Genomic DNA, 22,500 nt, shown 5'->3' with positions numbered 1-22,500 from the left:
TTTCATTTTTTGATAATGCACACTGTTTTTCTAAATTCAGTAATCACATTACAGCTATGATTGTGTCTTTTTTGATGTATTTTTTTTCATTAGGTCATTAGGTAGGGGTTTGTGTCAGCATGTAAGACTGAATAATGTAACGAGCAGTGTATCAAAATACTTTCTCCAGGGAGTAATTAAGTACTGCCCTTTTTAAAAATGTAACAAATGATGTTTTATATATTGCTTTTATCAAGAAGCCTTTCATACTGAGGGTAAACAGGGAGAAGTTAATCAGAACTAGACTCATAATCAAAGGGAACAGGCTTTAAGGAGTGATGACAGCAAGTTTGAACATTTTGGTGCAGATCATCATCAATGTGTACGGAGAAAGGCAGGAGAGGTACAGCAGTGAGTGTCTACAACCATCTGTAAAATATGGTGGAGGCTCTGTTGTGGTTTGAAGCTACATTTTAGTCAGTGGTGTTTGGGATCTTGTCAAAATGGATAGAATTATGAACACAAATATATTGACAGATTTTGATCCACAAAGCAACAGCATCTGGAAAGCATCTGATTGGCAACAGCTTCATTAAAATCATACCTGGATAGAAAAACAATGGAGCACTGTCAGTCATTGATTGGCCTCCCCAGAGCCCAGACCTCAGCTTTATTAAAGCGGTGTGGGATAATCTTGACAGAGAACAGAACAAAAGGCAGCCAACATTCAAAATAAGAGCTTTGATTGTCCCTGTAAAAGCCTGGAGAACTATTCCTGGAGACTACTGATAGAAATGAGAAGAAAGCTACGAGTTCAGGCTATTTTGCCTTCCATACTGTATTTCCATGTACATTTTCAGATGTTTCCAAATCTATAGGTGTGAATGTGTGAATAATTGTCTGACTGTATGTGTTAGCCCTGCAGCAGGTTGGCAACCTGTCTAAGGTGCACTCCACCTTATCCTATAACAGCTGGGACAGGCTCCAGCCCCTACCCCCCTGTGACCCTGAAGTGGAAAAGAATGGATGGATGGATAGTCATAGAGCTTATTTTTGTGAGGATACAAAAGAACATGGAAAAAGATGACTGGCTTTTTGTTAATGGAGCTTAGGCAAACCCAACTTAGGGGACTGGCCCACAAAAAGAAAATGTCTATAGGACCACTCTCAGCCCCAAAAAACAGGGTTCGAAGAAGTTTCAGAATTTCTTGCAAAGATTGGGAAGGTGAATTCCTCTGTCAGTTACAAGGACTGTGAAAGGTTGTCTCTGGGCCAAAAGCACATAATAAAGAAAATGAAGACATTGAAATAGGATTACAAGACAATAAAGCATCAAAACAAGAAGACACCACCTGATGGTTGGCCATTACATCGCCTCAGAGTTCCTATTAGCCCTGCTAATGCAGACAGTAGAAATGCCAGGAAGGTTCCTGGTTCTCTGGATCTGTTTAGTCTAAAAGTGGCTAATGAATAATTGTGTTTTATTTTTCTTAAACTTCATGTTTAACACTTTAAAGATGAATTCGTTAGTGGCAGACTGAAGAACTGACACAACCCAGACAAGTAGAAAAATGTAACCTTTACTTATTTACAGATTGTACAGAGGTACTGAGTGACAAGGTAGTATTTACAACACAACTAGTAGCTTAGAAACCCCTGAACTTATACACAAGTGAGATACACGGCAGGGAGACCCACAGGACTACACACCAACACACTCTGTCCACCTAGTACAGTGTATGTGTGTTTGTGTGTGAACACCTGGGCCAAACTGAGATCTGTACTGAGCCCCGGGAACACTAAGTGTGCTCCTCGATAGCGGCTATGTGGGAGCCAGCCGGGTGCCTTACCGCTGACATCATGGGGCCAGGAGCCAGGAAGTGTAACCATCCAGGCCTCTGACCAAGACATGGAAGGGTACGTGTTGGTTCGTGTAGTCCAGTAGGTCTAACTCAGGGAGAACTTAGGTGTTGCAGCAAAATATGTACCACCAGAAACACGAGCACGTCATGCAATTTGAAAAATCTGAAAGTAAAACCAAAAGGTTGGTGTAAAAACCTGTGATGGTGGACATACAAAAACGCATACCTCATGCTCGCTTAATCACAACGGTACAGACGCAACATGTGTGTGTGTGTGTGTGTGTGTGCCTAGCTGTATTTGTGTTGTATGAGTAAGAGCCAGGTCAGAAGGTTACGTGTGGGACGAAGGGAAGAGAGTCCAGAAAAGCACACACACACACACACACACACACACACACACACCACAAACAACCTGTAAATACACACATCCTCTGTTTTATATAAATGCCTGCACGGTGTAAAACACACACGCACACAGACACACTCACACTCGCTCACAGGTAAAACAGCACAGACTTGTAGTGGAACTACGTGGGTGGGAGGGTTTTTTTGTATTAACCACACAGGCTGGACGATCATTATTCATTGAGTGTGAATCAGATGACCCAGCTACGTGCAGCTAGTTAACAGGCATAGTTAACTAGTCATTAACCCAGCAGTGACGACTGTACAGTGAGGTCCCAACCAGCAACACACCAGAGGGGAAAAATAAAGAAATAAATGAAAAAAAACCCAAAAAAACAAAAGCAAACAAAATCACGATAATCTAAACCATGCCAGTCTTTTTTTGTTTTTAAGAAGCAGAATTAAAAAGCCACGTTGTTATTGAAATGAATTCAACACTTAATACCATTCAAATCAAACAAATGAAATCAGTTTCTAACATTTAAAACAAAGATTTTCTCTGTACAGAAGTATAATATTGCAACCTGATATTGTGCATATAACTCACACATCAAACCTGTTAAGATTACCAAAAGAGGGGCAGCGTTCACCGTTCAAAGGTGCTGTTTTTTGTTCAAACTCTCTCGCATTCTTTGCAGCCAATATATATATATTAGATATATGTGAGCGTGGTTTGCCTGTGTGTGTGTGCGCGCGTATGAGAGAGAGAATAGAGCATAGAAAGAAAGAGAATAGACAGACGCTCAGCTAATGGGATATCAAGTCCTTTTTCCATCAAAATCCTTGTGTTAAAAAATAAATTAATTAATAAATTTAAAAAACAAATCAGTGCCCTTACTCAGTAGATTATGGATTTCTAGAACACTCATACACACATTGCCAGCTTGTTGAGTGTGTCTGTGTGTGCGCGAGTGTTGCCTCTGTAACGAGTCACTTTGCAAACTCTCCGCGTTGCCACGTGACTCTCAGTGCTGAAACACAGCGCCGTGTTCTCGCCAACACAAGAGCCACACAAGTACCAGCTTACTCTGACGCGCGTCCAGGAGCATTCATTAGATGAGTAAATCTGCAACAGCGATACACTCAGCCTCTAAATTCACTACGGAGACATTAAAACCGGCTCCTTTGCTTGACATAGAAAGTTATTAGAAAAAAAGCACTGGGATCCTACGAGAGCCGAACGAGTTCTCACAGCTACTGATGTTAAGTGATTTCCAGCAAAATGTTGAGTTTTTTTTCTTTTTTCTTTTTTAAAAACACCACGACTGAACTTTAATCTTCTCATACTCGGTCTACTCTACAGGAGGAAGCAGGGGGAGTGAAAAAAGAAGAATCGAGGAGGAAACCTGGTTAAGGAGAGGGATGGAGGAAAAGGATCAGTGGGAGGGGGCAGGGCGAGAAGATGGAGCGCGGGTAAAAGTTCAAAAAGAAGAGAAAGATTTCAAGTTTGTGTTGTGTATACTGTATGCATGATGCTGTACCCCATTATCTAACACTGTAAAATGTCCGACCTCACAATGGAACAGTGCCCTAAACCCCAATGCCAAAGAAGAAATTAAGAGAAAAGAAAAAACATCTATTCAGCGAATGACTGAGAATATTCATATTTTTCAGTATAAAAGTGTTTTTGGTCAAACGTCTTGTGTAGGTGGCAGGGTATAAAATCTACAAAGTGCACAAAATGAAGCTATCTTGTAGCCTCGACACACACACCCAACCCTACACTACTATCCTAGACTACTGCGTATGTGTATGTGTGTGTGTCTGCATGTATGGATGTGTGCATATATGACCCTGTATAGGAGTTTAACTGTAACACAGGGCAGTAGGAAGCATGCAGTATGACCTGAAGGCTAGCTAAGAGAGGAAGCAAGGATGCTATACTGTATGTCTCTAGATCGATAAAACACTAGAACACACACCCTCATCCTGAGAGGCTTTTAACTGGTGGCCGCGTTCGGACCACTTTTTGGAATGTTCAATTATCTGACATCAACAGTGACAAACAGTCTGTGGTTCCCCCCCCCCCCCGTAACAACAGACAGCACGTGTGTGTGTTCGAGTGTTTGTACGTCTGCGGGCGGGCGCCGATACACTTCTCAGACCTGTTTCCTGACCAGCTGCCCGCTGGCCGGTCCGGTCTGTTACATAGATAGTGGTTTCCATTCAAGTCAAGGATTACTCTAAGTGAAGTTTACTACTCTTTAAGCCATGCTGGCAGTGCAGTTTGGAGGCTCAGACAACATACGGGTTGACTGGAAATCATAGTGCAACAGGAGAGTCCTAGAGAGGGGGTGGGTGTGTTTAGGTTAAATATGCGTGTGTGTGTGTAATCTCAGAAAGAAAGGGGTTTCTTGTGTGTCCCCTTTATCTCCAAGAGGCTGGTGAGAGGGCGTGACAGGTCGGCTCGTCTTCCAAACACTTCATCACAAGTTCCCTTACGTCCCACTGCTGGCGTTAAGAAACCGTGTACAGTGTCCCTCGTATTCCACAGGATGTCGATCCGTCTTGTCGGACAAATTGTCAGTTCGTGCCTCGTTGCTCGCGGCTCGAGGCTGGTACACACACTGACACTCATACACACACACACACACACTCTCTTCATCTTGTATTGTGCCTCCAGCTGTCCCTGTGGCCCTCCCATCTCTGACCTATGGAGGGTGTGGTAAAGAAAACAATGATTTATTTACTCGCTGTTAACCTTTTTAGTCCCGAGCTTCCCGCTTTTCACCCGTGTGTGCGTGTCTGTCTGTGTGTGTGTTTCTTGTGCATGTGCTTAGAATCAGAGCTGCCTCGTCCGGTCACACACACCTCTTTCTTTGCATGCGTGCGTGTTAGTGTGTTTCAGTGAGATTTTTAGTGTGCTGCGTGTGACTCTCAGACGTCAGACTCGATGCTGGGCATGCGGCGGTAGAGCCGGGGTCGGTTGCCGCCCGCGCTCGAGGCTCGCGGCGCTGTCACATAGCTCATTGGCTGCGAGGCAGCAGGTGGGACCATGTAGGCCACAACGGGAGGCTCCTGCGGAGGGTAGAACACCTGTTGGTCGACCTGGCCGCCATGCTGGTTGAAGTGATGGTTGCCATGGTTACCCAGAGTAAGTGACACAGGCATTCGCTGCTTATAGAGCTCATGGGCGGAATTTCTCAGTGGCATTCGTGTTGTAGCCTGGGAGGCGGGATCGCGTTGTGCCGTGCCCGGCGCCGACTGTAGGAAGGGGTTGTGGGATGGGCGGTCGGGGAAGAGGCTCTTCGAGCGCCGCGGCAGAGGCATCGGGGTGTCCAAACTGTGGTGGTGGGAGGGTGAGGGAGAGGGGGGGCTGCGGCTGCTCAGCGGACGATCAGAGCGCATTGTGAGAACATTAGCATAGGCCCCCTCATCCAGGGTCAGCTCCCTCTCCCTATCTCTGTCAGGCAGACTCAGCCCCCGCATGTGGGGGTGGGCCTGCGACTGCCGCTCGGGAATGCCGTCCGGAAGCACATTCTCGTAAGAGTGCTGGCGACTCAGCTGGAGGTGCTGGGCCGAGGAGGAGGTGGGGAGAGGGGACGGGGAGGAAGGGGTGGGCTCAAAGTGGCTGACAAGCCCGTCCCCCTCACCCACCAGGCCCAGCTCGCTCTGGGGAAGGTAGTGCGTGAACATGTCCGCGCTGTGTGGGTGAGGGTGTGTGTGGGAGTAGTGCGAGTGCAGGTGGTCTTCACTGATGTCATACAAATTCCCCAGGTGGGCGCAGGCATCGCAGCGAGCTTGTGGCGAGCGAACAGTGTAGAGGCCAGAGTAACCGCTCAGCTTGGTGAGGCAGGAGCGACAGTGGCCGGGCCTGACACTTTGCGTCCCTGGACCTGCGCTTGGGGCTTCGAATGAACCTCCGACCTTCTCTTTCACACTAGAGGGAGAGAAGACGCAGCTGATTATACACAAAGAGACAAAACAAGCACCTTAAACGGGGCTTTATGTGCGATTAATGCTAAATAAAATACCTGCTGTGAGTGTAGGTGCTGTATTTCTTATCCTTCAGAGAGTGCAGGTCGGCCTCAGCGCTGTGACTGTGGTGTAGGAGGCTGGCGCTCAGCTGCAAAATGGGTGCGTCTGACTGGTGGGAGAGTGTGTGCGGGTATGTGCTGTCAGGTGGAAACAGGTCAGGGGGGTAAGGGTGCTCATCACTTCCCCCCTGGCTGTCTCGCTGGTATGGGGGAACGGACTGGAGACTGGCCTGGTCTGAATCAATGGAGTAGATCTTGGATGCTCCACCTCCACCGCCTGCTCCTCCACCGCCCCCACCCCTCTTCCTCAGTTGATTGATTGGCTTAAATCCACCCCTTGCTGCCATGGAGTCAGAATCTTTGTGTGACGGTGGCCGACTGGAGCACTCCGAGAGGTCCGAGTGCTGTGGGTCCTCGGGTAGGTAGCGCTGGCTCTTCATTTGTGGCGGTCCGGGCCCAGATGCAGGGGCGGGGCTGTGGCCTGGAGATACGACGCTCGGCTGAGTCTTCAGGGTCTCGACACTTTTCTTCCACAAGGCTCGGGGCTTTGATGCAGTGAGGCCCGCCCCGGTGAGGCGGGTTTGGCCGTTGTCATCTGTGATTGACAGCTGGGGCTTGTTGGGGCTGGTCTGGTGGGGTGGAGCTTTTTGTTGCCCAGGAAATGGCGCAGCATTATTGAGGAGGTTTTTGTGCCTCCCGGACAATGACAGGAAGCCCTGTGGACCCGCAGCGTTGCTATAGAGACCAGGACCCTTCTGAGGCAGAGTATGGAGGGAGTTACCTAGGAGACAAGGAGAGATGCACCTTAGACAGAAGATACAAAATATGGATGATTGGTTGGATGCTCAGCCAGGTCAGCTGATACATCATCTACTGCCTCGACATGCAATGTGTGACATCTAATGTATTTCTAATCACGAGGAAGGCGTGGACATGACAGTCAGCAAGGTGAAAGTAGTCACCTTTACTCACGCATACAGACAATGTAAAGAAAAGGCAGATGCTATGTGAACGATCTTATTACAGGTGACACGGCTTCCTGATTTGCGCTGGCACAATATATTAGTTTTGAGCTCAGAGCTCAGAAAATACAGTTAGTAGAACCCCTCTATGGTTTAGAAATGCCCTTGTTCTTCCAATTAAAGCTTTTATTTAATATAACATGAACCTGATCAGAAGATCTGCAAATGATGATTAATGATTCATGACATCATCATAAATTATGATTCATTTTTAACTGAATAACTGTGTAGGAAAACAGAGGCCCGTTGCCAGCAACAGTGTGTGAATTGCTTATTGCGTTGCCTAATGCAAGTTTATTAAGTTAGACAGCAAACTGATCGTGTTAGCCCGGCTGAAAACTGTTGATTTAAGAAGCAATAAATTGGATCAGTCATCGGTTCGTCTCCAAATGTCCCCCAAACAAGAACACTTTCTTCTGAAACTTGTCTACACCAGGCCATATAACAGTCGGTTTCACTCTTCAAAACCAGCACATAAACGCTTGGATGATTCTTTCAGTTGACGACCTTTAAGGCACCTCAACCGCTCATTGTTATTTATCATCAATGATTCCAACAACCACTAACAACATCTAACCAATGCCATTTAAAATGATAAAATAGACTTGTCTTTAAGAAGTAAGGACATTTCCAAGTGACCCTCTGAGTGTACTGAGTACCTTTCCCTGACATCATGTCTATGATGCTGGGCTGCACAACGACTGTGTTGCGTTTGGGAGAAGGCAAAGCGATGGACTTGGCAGACTTGAGCAGGTGCAGCATGTTGGCTTGAGGACTGAAGCCCAGCTCTGGTGCCTTCTTCTTCATATCTATATGAACGCCGTGGATACAGCTCCATATACCCTGAGAGGAGACGAGGAGAGGAAATTAATGGAAGAAAAGGAAAGGAAATGAGAGCCGGAGAGGAGGGAGATAGGAGAGATAATAGAGAGTTAGTGTAATTCACAACCCAGTGACTTCACAAAAAAAGTTCAGACAATCCCCGAGACTAATTTCCTTGTGAGGTAAATTAGCAGAGACCTCTGCATCCTCTCTCCAGTGCGTTTACTGCAAACCTTAACCTCATTTTGTTTTTGTAATGTGGCTAGAAGAGATAATCACCACTTTTTTAGATGAACTGCTTTCTGAGGCGCCTAGAAAATTAAATTTAGGTGATGATGTCACTGGAGGGGGCCTTTGAGTGCAAGGAGATGTTCTTCCTAGAGCCACTTAACCTCCAGCATCGCTGCTCTAACAGCATGTGCACGCCAAGAAACACACACAGTCACACAGACACACACACACAGGACTCTTTTTGTAAAACACTTAATGTGTGAAATGCTGCTCGTCTGGAATAAAAGCCCTGCCTAACACAGAGACATGACATATGAATAATGAAATAGTGGTCTGTCTGTGTGTGCCCATTTAGTTTTTTGGGTGTGTATTTGTGTGTGCGTGTGCATATATCAATGTGTACCCCTGTTTGGTCAAGCCTGTCCCTCATCTCACTCCACCTGCGAATGTGTTGCCATTTTTAGAAGAGAGCCAGCGACGCACCGAACGTCAGAATATTCGATATCGGATGCCATCAGCCTATCAGCAAACAGGATGACATTTAGCAGTGGTGAAACTGGGAGAATATCTTTGTTCTTTCACTATATTTTTTAACTTTCACGTGTGAGAGAGAAGGGCGTTGTGTGTATGTAAATGAACTCGCGTCCTCTTAGTTGTCTGATTCCTCTATCCTGTCGTCCGTGCGCGCAGCAGTAAATTCATCTCTGCCTCAGCTGGGCTCCATTATCACACTGCCCTTCCTTCCTTTTTAATCACACACACGTGCAAAAAAATTATTGTATCCTAACAGTAACAACTGTTTGTGTTTGAGACAGTTTCAGACAGCTGAATCACAGCAACACACACAGGCCCGTAGATTTATGTGAGTTTCTGATTCATCTGTTAGAAAAGTCCTTTCTGCACATCCCTGTGTGTATTTTCGATGCCCCGGAATAAGCATAAAGATTAGGCAAATTACAGAATGGATTAAAATTTGGATGCTTTGTTTTAGAGGAAATTTTTCACAACAAGACAGCAGCAAACTAATCATTTCTTAAAATTTACTGTGCTGTTTGAATTATTGCTGTTAGGCACCACAAATGCTCTCCACCGGCCCTCACAGCCGCAATAATGTGCTGAGTTGTTTTTCCCTGTTATTTCTCTGCTTCGGCCTGAAGTAATCTACAAATATAGTTATGTTTGTTTCTCTTGCAGATTCTCTGTATGTTTAGCCCGCTTTTTCTCTTTATCGGATTTTCTTTGAGAGAACTCTGTTAGCCGGCTGTGCTGTTAAACATCAATAACATTATGAGACACTCACAGCCCTCATCCCATTATTGATATAGGAAAATCCAGTGCTTTCTTGCAGTCTGAATGAGCGTTGTACATCAGTTGTTATACCCTATAGGGCCCTGTTTTATCACTAAGTGCCATTCACTGCTATGAATTCTAACAGCAGCTATCTATTCCTCAGTCACACTAGAGTAAAAGAGGACGGAGACATCCTTGTGACTTGGAAAACTGACGATTGCATTGCATTGAATATTTTCACATTTGGCAGCCAACTGCACATAGTTGAGGTGACCAACTCGTCAAAGTCTGTTTGAACTGACTGTGAGTGGTTGCAGACTCGGCCCCTGTCTGTGAAACAATCAAAGGCAACAAGACTGCAAGTCCATGCTTCAAAAATGCTGGCAATGCTCCAGTGTGACTGAAGCATTAAAGTCCTGCGTGAGATTTTGAAAACTAGGAACCAAAACTTCCTGCTGTGAAAATGTGGGTTCCTGTGCACGCTTCCAGGTGTGTGATGATTTCCTCTTTCTTACCCTGCTGATAGTGAAGAGAATGCCCGGCCTTCCAGAGCAGACACCAGTGAAGCAGTATCTCAGTCTCCAGTAGAAAAGGTGCTCCGAGATGAAGGTGAGGATGGAGAGGCCCATGGCCGTGGCCAGCATGTAGAAGACCCCTGCCATGTTGTCCACATCCAGCTGACTGGACATTACCTCATTCTTCTCATTGTGGCAGATCCCAGTCAGCCACTGAGCTTCCAGCTCCTCCATCTCACCTGTTGCAAAGATGAATGTGAAGGGTTAACACTGGAGGGGAAAAAAGAACAACGTGAGGAATGAAGGCAAAGGAATTCGAGACGTAAGGAGAAAAAGTGAACGAGGTGATGGGTGGCAGAGGGCAAGAAAGGGATGTGGTGGGAAAAGAGGCATATGAGGCGAGATGGGGAGAAGGGAGGAGGGGCGAGAGGTGAAGTGGTAAATAGATCGTAATGGAAAGGAGACAGGAGGCGGAGTGGAAAAAAGAGGTTGTAGGAGGAGGGCGAAGAATTGATAGTGATGGAGTGATAAGGAAAGATGGGAGGAATTATTATCAAACTGAGTGTGTCTGAGAACGCGTGTGCTTGAGCACGAGGGTGTTTGCCCTGAATAAAATGGCCGTGTGTGAAGCAAAGCGCTTTAGTGGTTTCAGCAGTTTGATTTCTGTCCGACTGATTCTCTTTCTTCCATTCGCACCATCTCACAGCTTATTATACAGAACAATCTGGAGGAGTAAACATAACAGGACACGGTGGGCACACACACGCACACACACACACACACACACACGCATGCGCGCACACAAACCCGGAGAGTAATGATGATGAAATGGTGTGTTAAGACTAGCCCTTGATAGCTTTCTGACAGAGGGAGGGAGGAGGGAGGCTGAGTGTTGGAGGGAGAGGGGTAAAGGAGGAGAAAGCTGAGCGATGGCACAACTGAGCAAAGTCCTCCAACAACTTAGAGACTTTCAATTTCAGTACAGTGTGTGACTGAGATGGCTCTCCACGGCTTACCGTCTCCTATGATGCTCAGTATGGCCAGGTCAACCAGGCGTTTCCAGTAGGATCCTTTCTGCAGGGCAATGCCATAACCTGTAGTGGCAAAGATATAACCGCTGCCGATGGTCACCAGCTTACACCCATCATCTCTCCCCGCCATGTAGTTCAACACCGCCGCATCGTAGATGAAAGCATCCAGCTTCCTGTAAGTAGTATACAATATACTTATTAAGCACTAACAGATTGAAGCCAGAATATAAAACAACAATCAGGACCTGGAGCTCGGTTTGGGTGAAGTCCCATTACGTGATCATTGTGTCCAAGTTAGATGAAAGTCTCACCAATAACGTTGGAAGAGTAATGCTTTTTGTGAATTGTGGGCAGATGATGGATGTCTCACAGTGGCAGACACCTCACTGTTCCTTTGGCCAGATGAGCTAAAAAAAGAGTTTACTAATACTTGTACAAACTTTTACTTCACCGACAGTCAAACTGGCTCAGTTTTTTACTGTGAACTAAATTATTAATAACAATATTTAATGTTATTAATTAAAATTGCAAGATTTTGAACGTGAGCCATTTTCACCTTCTGAAAGTGTTTGAGATCCACTGATTTAATAGAAAGCTAAAGCCAGTTAGCTTTACATATTACAGAATGTGTAGTCTTTAGGCTTCCTTTTTTAAACTAATATTGTGCTAATTATTCAGCTTTTGATATCATTTGGTGTAGTGTTCATGACATTTGGTGGAGTCAGGACAGCTGTTTTTGCTCTAAGCTAACTGGCAGCTAGCTTAAACTCTTACATTTAGAAATCAAAGTGGCATCACTCTTGTTAAACAGTCAGAAAGAAAACGAATAGGGGTACTTCCAAAATGCTCAGTTGTACAATAGCTGTAACAATTGGTTAGTAGTAACTGAAGTTACTATTTTTATAGTTTTTGTATGAACTTTTGCCTTTTTCTCATAAAACCAAGAAAAACGTACCTCTCCAGGGATTAACCCCCCCCCCCCCCCCCCCCCCTTCAGTGAAAAACAAATACAAGAAGGAAAGATAATTTTGTGTAACTGATATTTTTCACATAAACAGGCTTGTACCCTTCAGTTTTTAGATCTTGTTTTTGCACTGACACTATGGGCTGCTAGCTAAGAGGCCACAGTTTGTGTCTGATACTAGCCCAGATGTGAGCCTGATACATCTGAACTCAGCAAAGGAAAAAAAAACGACAGAATAGAGCCTGATGAATGATTGACCAAATACAAGGCAACAAGGACCCTCTATCATCATCCCATATAACAGAAGAAGCCTGCACTTAACTTCATTTTGGTTTTATATAATAGAATGAGTATACCTTGGGGCTAGACATGTGCATAAATATAAGTTATACTTTGGATGTAAATGCGCATATACTGTATGAAATGAATACATGGGCGATCTGTTGTTGCTGAGAGTTGCTGCTCCACAGATAATTTTAAACTAATATTCACTTGTGTAACTGTGCACAGCACTGGAAAACAATATAAATTAATTAAAGGATAGAGAGCGTCCTGAATGTGCGTCACAGACCATTTCATGACTGGACTGAAATTTTAACTCAGACTCCCAAGTGTTTATATTTTTCTCTGTCAAAACAACATTTTTTTTTGCCTAATAAGTTAGCAAAATACTGATGATGCTGCTGAACGTCGTCATTATACAGTTTTGATGCTGTATAAACAAAGCCTAGTGTATTAAAAAACAAACCTTATTTCTTTCATATGCAGTATCAATAAAGTAATTATTATGGAACAAGAAAACCAAAGAAATGAAAATTATTTCTGAAGAAAGATCAAAGCCTGCAAAACTAATGAACAAATAAGAGCACTGTAGCCATCCTTCTATTTAGTGTGTGTTTAGATGGAAGAATAAAGGTAGCGAACTCCAGAACAAATTACACTCTCCCTGTTTTGGCAGCTCGTTCTTTCCAGCAGCAACAAGACTCTATAATGAGCACTTGCAGACAATGTCAGTGACAGAAACACTCAGCACAGTTACTGCAGCATTTTAGCATAAGCTACTGTTTAGCCCCATGGGGTCGAGTTCCTGCATGATGCAATGACTCTTTTTGTGTTTGTTTTCACATGTTCTTAAGCATATGTGGTGTTTGCCAACAGAATGACCGCCTCAGGTATAAAGAATCTTTCCTTGATGTGAGTTGGCTTGACAAGTTAACAGTACCCGGTCTTGAGGCTGACTAGTGCATCCATGACGCCGGTCTGATGGTATTTGGTCATGTACTGATGCATATCTGGGTAGTTCTTCCTGATGTTGCGCTCGGTGCTCCCGTTTGGAACCGTCCCGAACCGAAATGGAGGGGAATAAGAGTACGGGCTCTGGAACTGCAGTGAGGAAAAATAAGTACAGCGAAATAGTGACATATTGTTCAAAGGGGGAAAAGACAGCGTGAGACAGGAGCACAAAGAGGGAAAGAGAAACTTTAAAACAGAAAGGCTCAGAGATGAAGAGCAGTGGTGAGAGACAGCAGGAAGACAAAGTAGGAGTGAAAAAATGGGGGGGGTCGAGAGTAGGAGTCGGAGCTAAAGTGTGAAAACGAAGGAGAGGGAGAGGAGAGAGGAGGAAGACAGTGGAGTGGACTCATCAGTCATCATCATTGTGTGTCCAGTCTAGCGTAAGACTGGCTGGGGTTCTGCTGACACTGCCAGCCCCTGGAAACTACACACACACACTCATACACATCCAAACACAAACACACACGGCTTTGATCTATGCAGCTTGTGTGTGTGTGTGTATGTGTGTGTGTGTGTGTGTGTGTGCCTGTAGGTCTGCTGTGCTGGCAGTGTTAGTGTGGTGACAGCTACGGCCAGAGGGTTTGGGCTGTTGAAGCCCAAGGGCGCTCCCTAGAGAGTCCTGTCTGGCTGCAGGGCTGGCATCCATTACAAGAGCAACCCTGACTGTGAATGTGTGTGTGTGTGTGTGTGTGTGTGTGCGCGCGTGTGTGTTTACATGTCCATTTGTGTGTGTTTAACCCCACCTTCTTGTCAGAGAGTCCAGTGACTTGGTCCACAAACTCTTCTTGGATCATGAAAGCAGCCAGGTTGGCAGTATAGGAGGCCAGGAAGATGACAGCAAAGAAGGCCCACACCGAGACAATGAACTTACTGGTGGTGCCCCTCGGGTTCTGCACAGGCACAGAGTTGTTGAACACCAGACCCCACAGCAGCCATATGGCCTTACCAATGGTGAATGAGGGGCCATGTGGGTCTGTGAGAGAGACGGAGACAGGGACCAGGCAGGGGAGAAGAAGGAGCAACAATAAAGAAAAAGTCAAAAAACGGGGAAAGGACCCGTGTACAAAACCTTAAACTCACAACATGAACTTCAAAAAGTTTGAACTTTGTGTAAAATGTAAATTAGAAAAATGATGCAATGACTTACAAGTCATTTCAACTACATTTAACTGAAAATGGTGCATGTTTCAAAAGGAAAGTTAAGACAGGGGCAACAGAAGACTGGAAAAGTTGTATAATGCTAAAGAAAATAAACCCAGCAGAACTTATGAGGGTTTTTGGTAACGTGAGTAGCTGTTTCTTAACATAAAAATACAAAGTAAACTGGGGGTTTTATTATCTACATATACATTGTTATTGCTCTTAATTGGTTCTGTGAAGCACCTCTGGTTTTTAAATGTGCTATATAAATAAAATTGTATTGTATTTTATTATTAAATGATTACAGTAATGTGTGGTAATTCCTGTGCACGGGTTCAGAAATACTACAGAAAATCAAAATCTTGGTGAATACAGGTCATTGCTGCACTAACAGTAAGTTCAAACTCTTCAAGAAAAACACAATTTAAAGCTCAAGTTGAGGGAAAAACGGTCCTGTGGTCTGGGGGAATCAATATTTGAAATTCTTCATGGACAACTTAGAGATGTTGTGTGCTCTGGGCTAAAGAGGAGAGGGGCCATTCAGCTTGTTTTTTTTTTTACTTACAGTTCAAAAGCTGCCATCTGATATTGTATATGGAGTGCTTTAATGCAAATGTGCACATCTGTGAAGACACCATTAATCATGAATGATGCTAAATGATATATTATTTCATCAAGATAAAACCAAAATACTTTCTGTGAGTAATACTAGAGCATGACCGAGTCCGAGTGCTAAGCCTGGTCAGGCCTGCGGTCCAGAACAAACTGTCAACATATGTTGCAATATTTTACATGAAAAATACAACAAAGGAAGTCCTGTTGAGCAAGGGAAACATTCTACTGTCAAAACAACAGCAACTGGTTGTTAACCCTTTTTCGAGTGAGAAACCAAACTTCAGTAAACATCCAAAATGGCCTCAACCCCTCTCTGTGAAGTCGAAGAGCTTATATGTATTTCTCCCAGCCCCTCAACATCATGGCATCTAACCAGCCCAACCCTAACCCTAAGGTAACTAATATGGTAATTTCACTGACCTTGATTTGCAACAGAAAAATGAAAAACTAAAGAATTAAATAAATTTTTGTAACGTCTTCTAACGTCTTTTTTAACTTCCAAGTATTTAAATGAATTTAAAAAATAATAATAACAATAAGAATCAGAAAACCCTTGTTTTTTTCTTACACCCGACTGTGTTTTTGCACAGGTTCTTCTTCCACCTCCTTCTCCTCACCATCATGTGATGCTTAAAACAATACGTGTTTATAATTGGCAGCCTATTTTAGAATAGAGACATAATTTGTAAATGAAGGAAAAAGTGCTTTATAATTTAATAGAATCAGGGGGATGATTTTTGTAAAAATGCACTCAACCTGAGCATTTTTCAATGTCACTGTGAAGAACAAGCATTTTCTTGGGTTTTAAAAAAAAGAAATAGTGGAAAAAGTTTTTGGCCAATCAAATCAAAGTCTCAAACAAATTTGTCCACTAACTGATCTAATTTCCAATTTGGTGGGTTGAGCCAAACCCAAATGAATGTTTTTCAGATTAATATGTTTCAGAGGAAAAGACAAAAAAGAAGATGAAAAAAAGCAAAAGAGGTAATCAGATCTCCAAATTGTGGCTTCAATCAAATCTAAATGGATCTAAATGTTCAGGTTAAAAATCTAGTTACAAAGTTTTAAACCAAGCACTCATTGTTCAATCAGTGGGAGGTGAAAAAAACAGCAAGCTAAACACATTGTATAGATTTCCTGAACTTTCAGAAGTGCTGAGTGGAAAATCAAAGGAAAAAACATTCACTTGCTACTTCTGGATCGGCCTTTAGCTGATTTAAATGTTAAATTAAGTCACAACCTTTTATACAACATTAATCTCCAATTCAGAGCCGACAGGGAAGCTCCAAGTTTTGGTTTTTGATGACGCCTCAGATTACAGGTTTGGTAGTTCTGGGAGAGAAATGCTAATGCTCTGTAGCATTACCTGAACTGTCTGAAGTCAAGTGATAATAGGTCACTTCTTTTGCTTCAGGGCGTCTTGCTCCTGGGAAAAACGATTGGTGTGATATTCTTTGTATGTGTGTGTGTGTGTGTGTGTGTAAGTCTACCTTTGCCTTGGGCCAAGTTGCGGTTGAAGCCCAGCGGACTGACAAACTCAAAGAGGAAGACGGCGATGGCTGTGACAATGAGCAGCATCACAAACATCATCACCCAAACCGATGCACTGAAGGGCTCTGAGAGGAAGGAGAAGGAGAGAGAGAGGGAGCAGAAAGAGTTAAAGGCAAATCGAGTACACGAGACAGCGAGATATCGTGGAGGAGCAGGAGTGAGGGACGTAGAGGGAAAGTGGAGGCAGACAGACTCGCGGAAATAAAAGAAGAGACGCACACACACAAAAAAAAACAGGGATGAGGGGGGAGATAAAGTGAGGAAATGATGATAGAGAAGAAACAGAGAGGGGAAAAAGGGATACAGATGGAGTGAGAGAGGAGGGAAGGAGAGGGAGAGTTAGTCACAGAGAGTTTGACGGAGCACATTTCCATATTTCTCATTATTCCCTTGGATGAGAGCTGAGAGAGAGGGAGAGGCCTGGGGCGGGGGAGATGGTAGAGGAAAGGGTTAGAGAGAGAGAAAGGGAGAGAGAGGGAGAGAGAGAGAGGGGGGGAGAGAGAGAGGAACAAAGCCCAGAGTGATCTGCTGTGCCCTGCTGTGGGCACGTGTATGTGATCTATTTGTGTGTTTGGTGTGTAGCAGGGCAGTAGTTCAGAGAGCGGGATGAGTGCCAGAGACATTGAACCCAGACAAATTGTATGTGTGTGTGTGTGTGTGTGTGTGTGTGTGTGTGTGTGTGTGTGTGTGTCACTGCATGTGTAAGTATGCGACTGCCAGAGTTAGCCAACCCTGAGAGATTGTGCGCTGAGGTGCCTCTAATATGAGTGCGAGATACTGAACCGTCACTGATACCCTGGCGCAGGCTCAACACACACATTTGCTTAAACACACACACATGCATACATGCACGCAATCATACAATAAGCTTTAACATAAATACACGCACAAAGCATTCACCCCTTAACATACATACGGCAACAGCACCTTCGTTCTCCACACTTCCTTGTCTCACTACACAAACGTCCCAATATATAAATATATATAAATATATATGTATGCATATATAATATCGCAAAAATGTCTTGTTTTTGTTTTTCTCACAGCACACACACACGTGCATACTGACACATGGCTTGACACGCTGGGACCAACACACGCATGGTCCAATACATCCCCTCGCTCCCTGCCTCGCTCCAATGACAATACAAGACATTAGGCAACCACAGAGGAGCGCTTCAATTCCTAGTCATCTGAACAACTGGAGAGGAGGAGAAGGCAGGGGAGAGGAAAGGGGGGAGGGGTGTATCAAGAGTGCTTTGTCTGAGCTGACTTTTCAAAAAACAGCTGGCACGCTCCACTTCCTCTGCACTGGTAGAAATATTAATGTGCTTAGGGTGTTGAGGCTCAGATAAAGTCAAGAGTACAAGTGGAATTTGGCCAGCATATACTGTCTGAATAAAATATTCCATTTTATGTGCAAGACTTCGCCAACATGTAAGCACCTCCCCTTTTCTCTGCCCCCAGTAGTCAACTGAGTTGGGGGACTGCCAGAGAATAAAAGAAAAAAAAAAGGGGGTCGAGTTAAAAAGAGAGCGATGGATTTACCGAGGAAGGCTGAAGGCGAGACGGTCCCGTTGCTGCGTGACACCATGACGCTGATGCCGGTCTCCACAAAGGGCACAGAGAAGTCGATGACCTCCGACCTCTCCTCGTTAATGGTCAACGAGCCAACGGCCATCTCTGCCTTTTTATACACCACCTAGCAACCAGAGAGAGAGAGAAGCACTGTTATACCGAGAGCATGACTTACTGCCTACACTGTCAGAAATAAATACAGTGAGCTCTGTAAATATTTGGACAACATCACACAGTTTCACTCTGACTTTTTCCTGCTTTTTATTTTGGATGTGAAATATCACATTGTATCACAGGGTATAACTCAGAATGTCAGCCGTAGTTGGAGGGCAGCTCCAGCCAATCCGATGAAAAGTGAAAGTACAGCTGTCTTTTTCATTGTGCCACCATTTGTAAATGTCTCAGTGTATTGTGACAGAGGGACATTCTGCTCATGAAGATGTCTTTTTTAGTAGGAAATAAAATATTATGCTTTTCTTTTTCAAATGTAATTGTTGAAAGGCTTCTAGTGGTCTGATCCGTGAACAATCTGTGGATCGTAATGTCAGGTTTCATTATCTCTGGTGTAAATTTCAGTTTAAAGGTTTCCCTGTGGCAGCGTTTAGGTTTAATATGATCTGTGGCTGAATAAATCATTTCCAGATAAGATAATTGATAGGAATTGGGTAAGACTGATGGTGTCCTGTCCCCTTTTTAAATCAGGACCCACGGACATAACTGTTCAGTGAAAAGAAACAAGCGGCTGGGCAGTCGTTGCATTTCTGTTACACTTTGAAGCTAATCAAAACAGATTAAAGAGTACCTCCCAGTGCTGTGTTTTGAGATCTGAGAGTGCAAACTGTAGGTTTGAGAGCAAAGCTGATATTCTATGTTTTTCATATTGATAACAAACTATGTGAAACAACCAGAAACATTGAACTGATCCAACTAATCGCATTGTTTTTATAGCCAAAGTCTAAAACATGCCTCGGTGCCCCCAGGGCTCCATCGTTGTCCTTAAAGTAATAAAAAGAAGTCATTAGATTTACAAGTTCCCTCATTAGAATTAACACAGGCACTGCAGTTTATTTCAAGTTCATCCCACTTAAACAGTATTGCTCTTGTACTGAGACATTAATTAATTAAATTAAAAAAAACAATTGCGATTACTGAGCCTCTTTAAAAAAAAACCCATTAGCAATCCATTTTTTAAGAATCACTTTTATCGGTATTAAAGGAAATGAAAGTGGGAAAAATGCCCCCCCCCCCTTACGGCTTATTCATTTTTACTTTGCTAAATATTATTGTTTAACTGGCCCCTTGCCTCTCAGCCCATTCACGTTTCTAGGACCATCAATTATTACTCATTTGGCCAAACTAGCATGGCTCATTTACCCACGATGCCCTGACAGACCGGTTTATGGTTAGTGAGATAGGTCTGTCACCCCTAACTTGTCATTTGTCAACAAGTGTCATTACTAATGTGAAGAAGCATATTTTACACTGCATCTTTTAATAAACGTAACTAAATGTGGGTATTTGGGAGTCTCGTTTGGTGCCTAAACCAAAGCAGAAAGTGAAAATAAGCCAAATTAAATACAAAACACAAAGGTCCCAAGTGTCCAACCTTGAAGCAGATGGCCTATAGCAGCAGAAGACCACACAAAGGATCTGAGGCTACAATTTGCACAGGCATACCAACATTTTCCTGGTCTTATCAGTCTGGATTTCTAATGTGATTTTTGGAAGTAAAGGTCAACAACATGAAACCATGGATCCATCCTGTCTTCTGATGGCTGCTTCAGGATAATGCGCCATGTCACAAAGCTCAGATCAACTCAAACTGGTTTCTTGAACATGACAGTGAGATCAGTGTACTCAAATGGCCTCAACAGTTGACAGATTTCAAAACAACGGAGCACCTTTGGGATGTGCTGAAATGCGATTTTCACATCTTAGACAATCAAAATCAGCGAGCAATGTTTCGAGCGGCTTGCTAAAACTGTTCCATGAAGAATTTCGGTAGTTCTGAAGGCAAAAGGGAATCCAACCCAGTGCTGGCAAACTGTAACTAGCTGTAACTAGCTACTAAGTGAAAACGTGGGCATTGTTGATTTCTAAAGGCAGCCAATATATCTGTGTGCCAGTATGTGAAGGAACCAACTCTAAACGACATCTTGTGTGTAATTAGGAAACGCAGGTGGCATCTCACAGAACATCATTATATTACGCCCGGAGAGAGAACAGGTTTCATTTTGCAAAAGTAGCCTGGTAGCGTAAGCATAAAAAAAACTTAGCAGGCAGCACTACGTCACTGCTATACTTAAAGTTCTATTTCATATCATTGTTAATTGAAATGCTTGCACAGAAAGTCAGACTCACAGAATATACATTCATTTATTAAGAGAGAGACAGGCAGTACCTCTCCAACCATGCCATTCCAGACGTTGTTGATCTTCTTTCCATGTTTCCCGTTGGTGACCAGGTAGAGATCATAGGTAAACTTCACATTCCTGGCTATCTTCTTGAGAATGTCAATGCAGAAACCCTTGCAGCACTGCTTAATATAAGCGCCTCCTGATGTGCTGTTACTGCAACAAGCATATGCACAAACAGAATTAGGTCATTTTTTATATCAGAGGACATTTGAGTGTTATGTGTGTAACTGTGCGAGCTGCCTGCTCGCTCCACATCTGGTGGTTCCATCAAACTGTAAAACTAGAATTATGACACTACTAAAGGGTAGAGAGAGCTTTCAGTCTGTGTGTGAGGGACTGTGTGTTTCCCTTAGTGCCAGCTACCCAAACCAGATGAAAACACAGGGGTACCGAGCATAAGCTACTGGGCTTTAAATAGAGCCAGGCTCTACAGAACAACCAACCCACATAATTAAAATATCAGCTGTCCTTTCCTCATCTGTCTTCTGTGTCCTTTTCGCTCTGCCTCCTCGGTGTTTCTCAGCTTTCGTCTGTAGGAAGATGCTGCCCCAAAAAACTCCGCAGCCGCACACATAGGATGCACAGAATTCGAGCCGGTGTTTAAGTAAACTTTTCTGACAGCCGTCCCCGAGGACCTCAGAGCAGTGAACTAAACTGCATTGTTGGATCAAATGATTCTCATAATCTATTAAACCCTACCAGCATTTTCAAAAGCATTTCCATGAAAAGTTAATTCCGTTCCCATGTCAGCAATCTTTGATGTAGCGTACTGTATGCGGATGGGAGCAGCAGCTCTGTGACCTTTTCACTTGCCTTTTTCGCTGACTCCAATTCAGGAGAAAGTTCATGAAGAACTGAGGGATTCACGCGCACAGAACACCGAGAACGACTGTCAAAGACACGACACATCAAAGGATTAACAGATTCTTTAACTGCAGTCGACTGTATCTGCGGCGCATCATTACTGCGTGTACGAGAGAGACAGAAAGAGCCAGAGCAAGCATCGTATACGTACGCGTGAGTGAGTCTGAGTATGTAAAATCTCAGTGTCGCAGGTGTTCTAATGCACACATACTGTATACATTAGTTTTTCCCAGCTGGGCTCTCTCTGAACATGCAAACACACAGACACATATACACACACACCAACAGGCTGTCTGAGGTTCACATATAGTACATCTCTTTGATTATTTTCATAACAACAAACAGATGCAAATGATATGGAAGTAGTGACTGTGTAAATGTAGCAGCTGTAGGGGTTTAGATACTGTATACAGATGTATGGACATCTGCACATGAAGTGCTGCACATAAACATGACAAGTGTAGAAGAAACTTGTCTTTTTACCTCAGATTTTAGAGCAATCCCCTCTAGCGGATGACTGGTTAAGGTCACAAGTTAAGCTCTGTATGAGAGGTGATTCAGATGTCTAATAGTCCTTGCCTGCAGTGCTGATAATCTCAGAGGTTGTTATGATGCATCCATTTCTCTGAGGCATCTCCCGTCTGCCTTCTTTGAGTTCTACAGATGCAAAACCTTTAATATGGTGGCTTCCGGCTGTTAAAGAAATCTTCAAAGAAAGTAATTACCGGTGAGTTTTTGCACTTCCCCTGTGGTTAGCAGTGACAGTCCTATCCTATCCTATCTATGCTAACCCACGCTAATGACTATCCTGAACAATTTCAACTATTTTCTGCTGTCTGGATGAACCGACGCATTGATGACACAGAATGCTTCAGAAAAGAGATGTTAGTTGAACATTAGGGCTGTGTTGTGGTTAATGAAAGCACACATATGGTACTCAATAA

General features: G+C 43.8%; 1 protein-coding gene across 1 annotated transcript in view; it reads right to left on the bottom strand.

Annotated features, from left to right (window-relative positions):
* Window positions 1–4,445: 4,445 nt before the first annotated feature.
* Window positions 4,446–22,500, bottom strand: part of grin2ab (glutamate receptor, ionotropic, N-methyl D-aspartate 2A, b) — a 142,981-nt gene continuing 124,926 nt past the window's right edge. Inside the window, exons 11-20 of the mRNA XM_085356822.1 lie at window positions 20,677–20,845; window positions 18,246–18,399; window positions 16,637–16,762; window positions 14,135–14,364; window positions 13,321–13,481; window positions 11,120–11,307; window positions 10,104–10,342; window positions 7,905–8,088; window positions 6,221–7,004; window positions 4,446–6,126 (exon numbers count right to left, since the gene is read on the bottom strand). Coding sequence (XP_085212948.1) covers window positions 5,124–6,126; window positions 6,221–7,004; window positions 7,905–8,088; window positions 10,104–10,342; window positions 11,120–11,307; window positions 13,321–13,481; window positions 14,135–14,364; window positions 16,637–16,762; window positions 18,246–18,399; window positions 20,677–20,845 — 3,238 coding nt within the window. The 3' untranslated portion in view covers window positions 4,446–5,123. The remainder of the gene's footprint in view (window positions 6,127–6,220; window positions 7,005–7,904; window positions 8,089–10,103; window positions 10,343–11,119; window positions 11,308–13,320; window positions 13,482–14,134; window positions 14,365–16,636; window positions 16,763–18,245; window positions 18,400–20,676; window positions 20,846–22,500) is intronic.

Source organism: Diplotaxodon limnothrissa, linkage group LG6 (assembly GCF_057381915.1).
Source record: "Diplotaxodon limnothrissa isolate DT_005_m linkage group LG6, D_limnothrissa_male_GT1.1, whole genome shotgun sequence".
In the NCBI taxonomy this organism is placed as follows: Eukaryota; Metazoa; Chordata; class Actinopteri; order Cichliformes; family Cichlidae; genus Diplotaxodon; species Diplotaxodon limnothrissa.
Note: the sequence above shows the minus strand (reverse complement) of the source record. Positions and strands in the feature narration are given on the sequence as shown.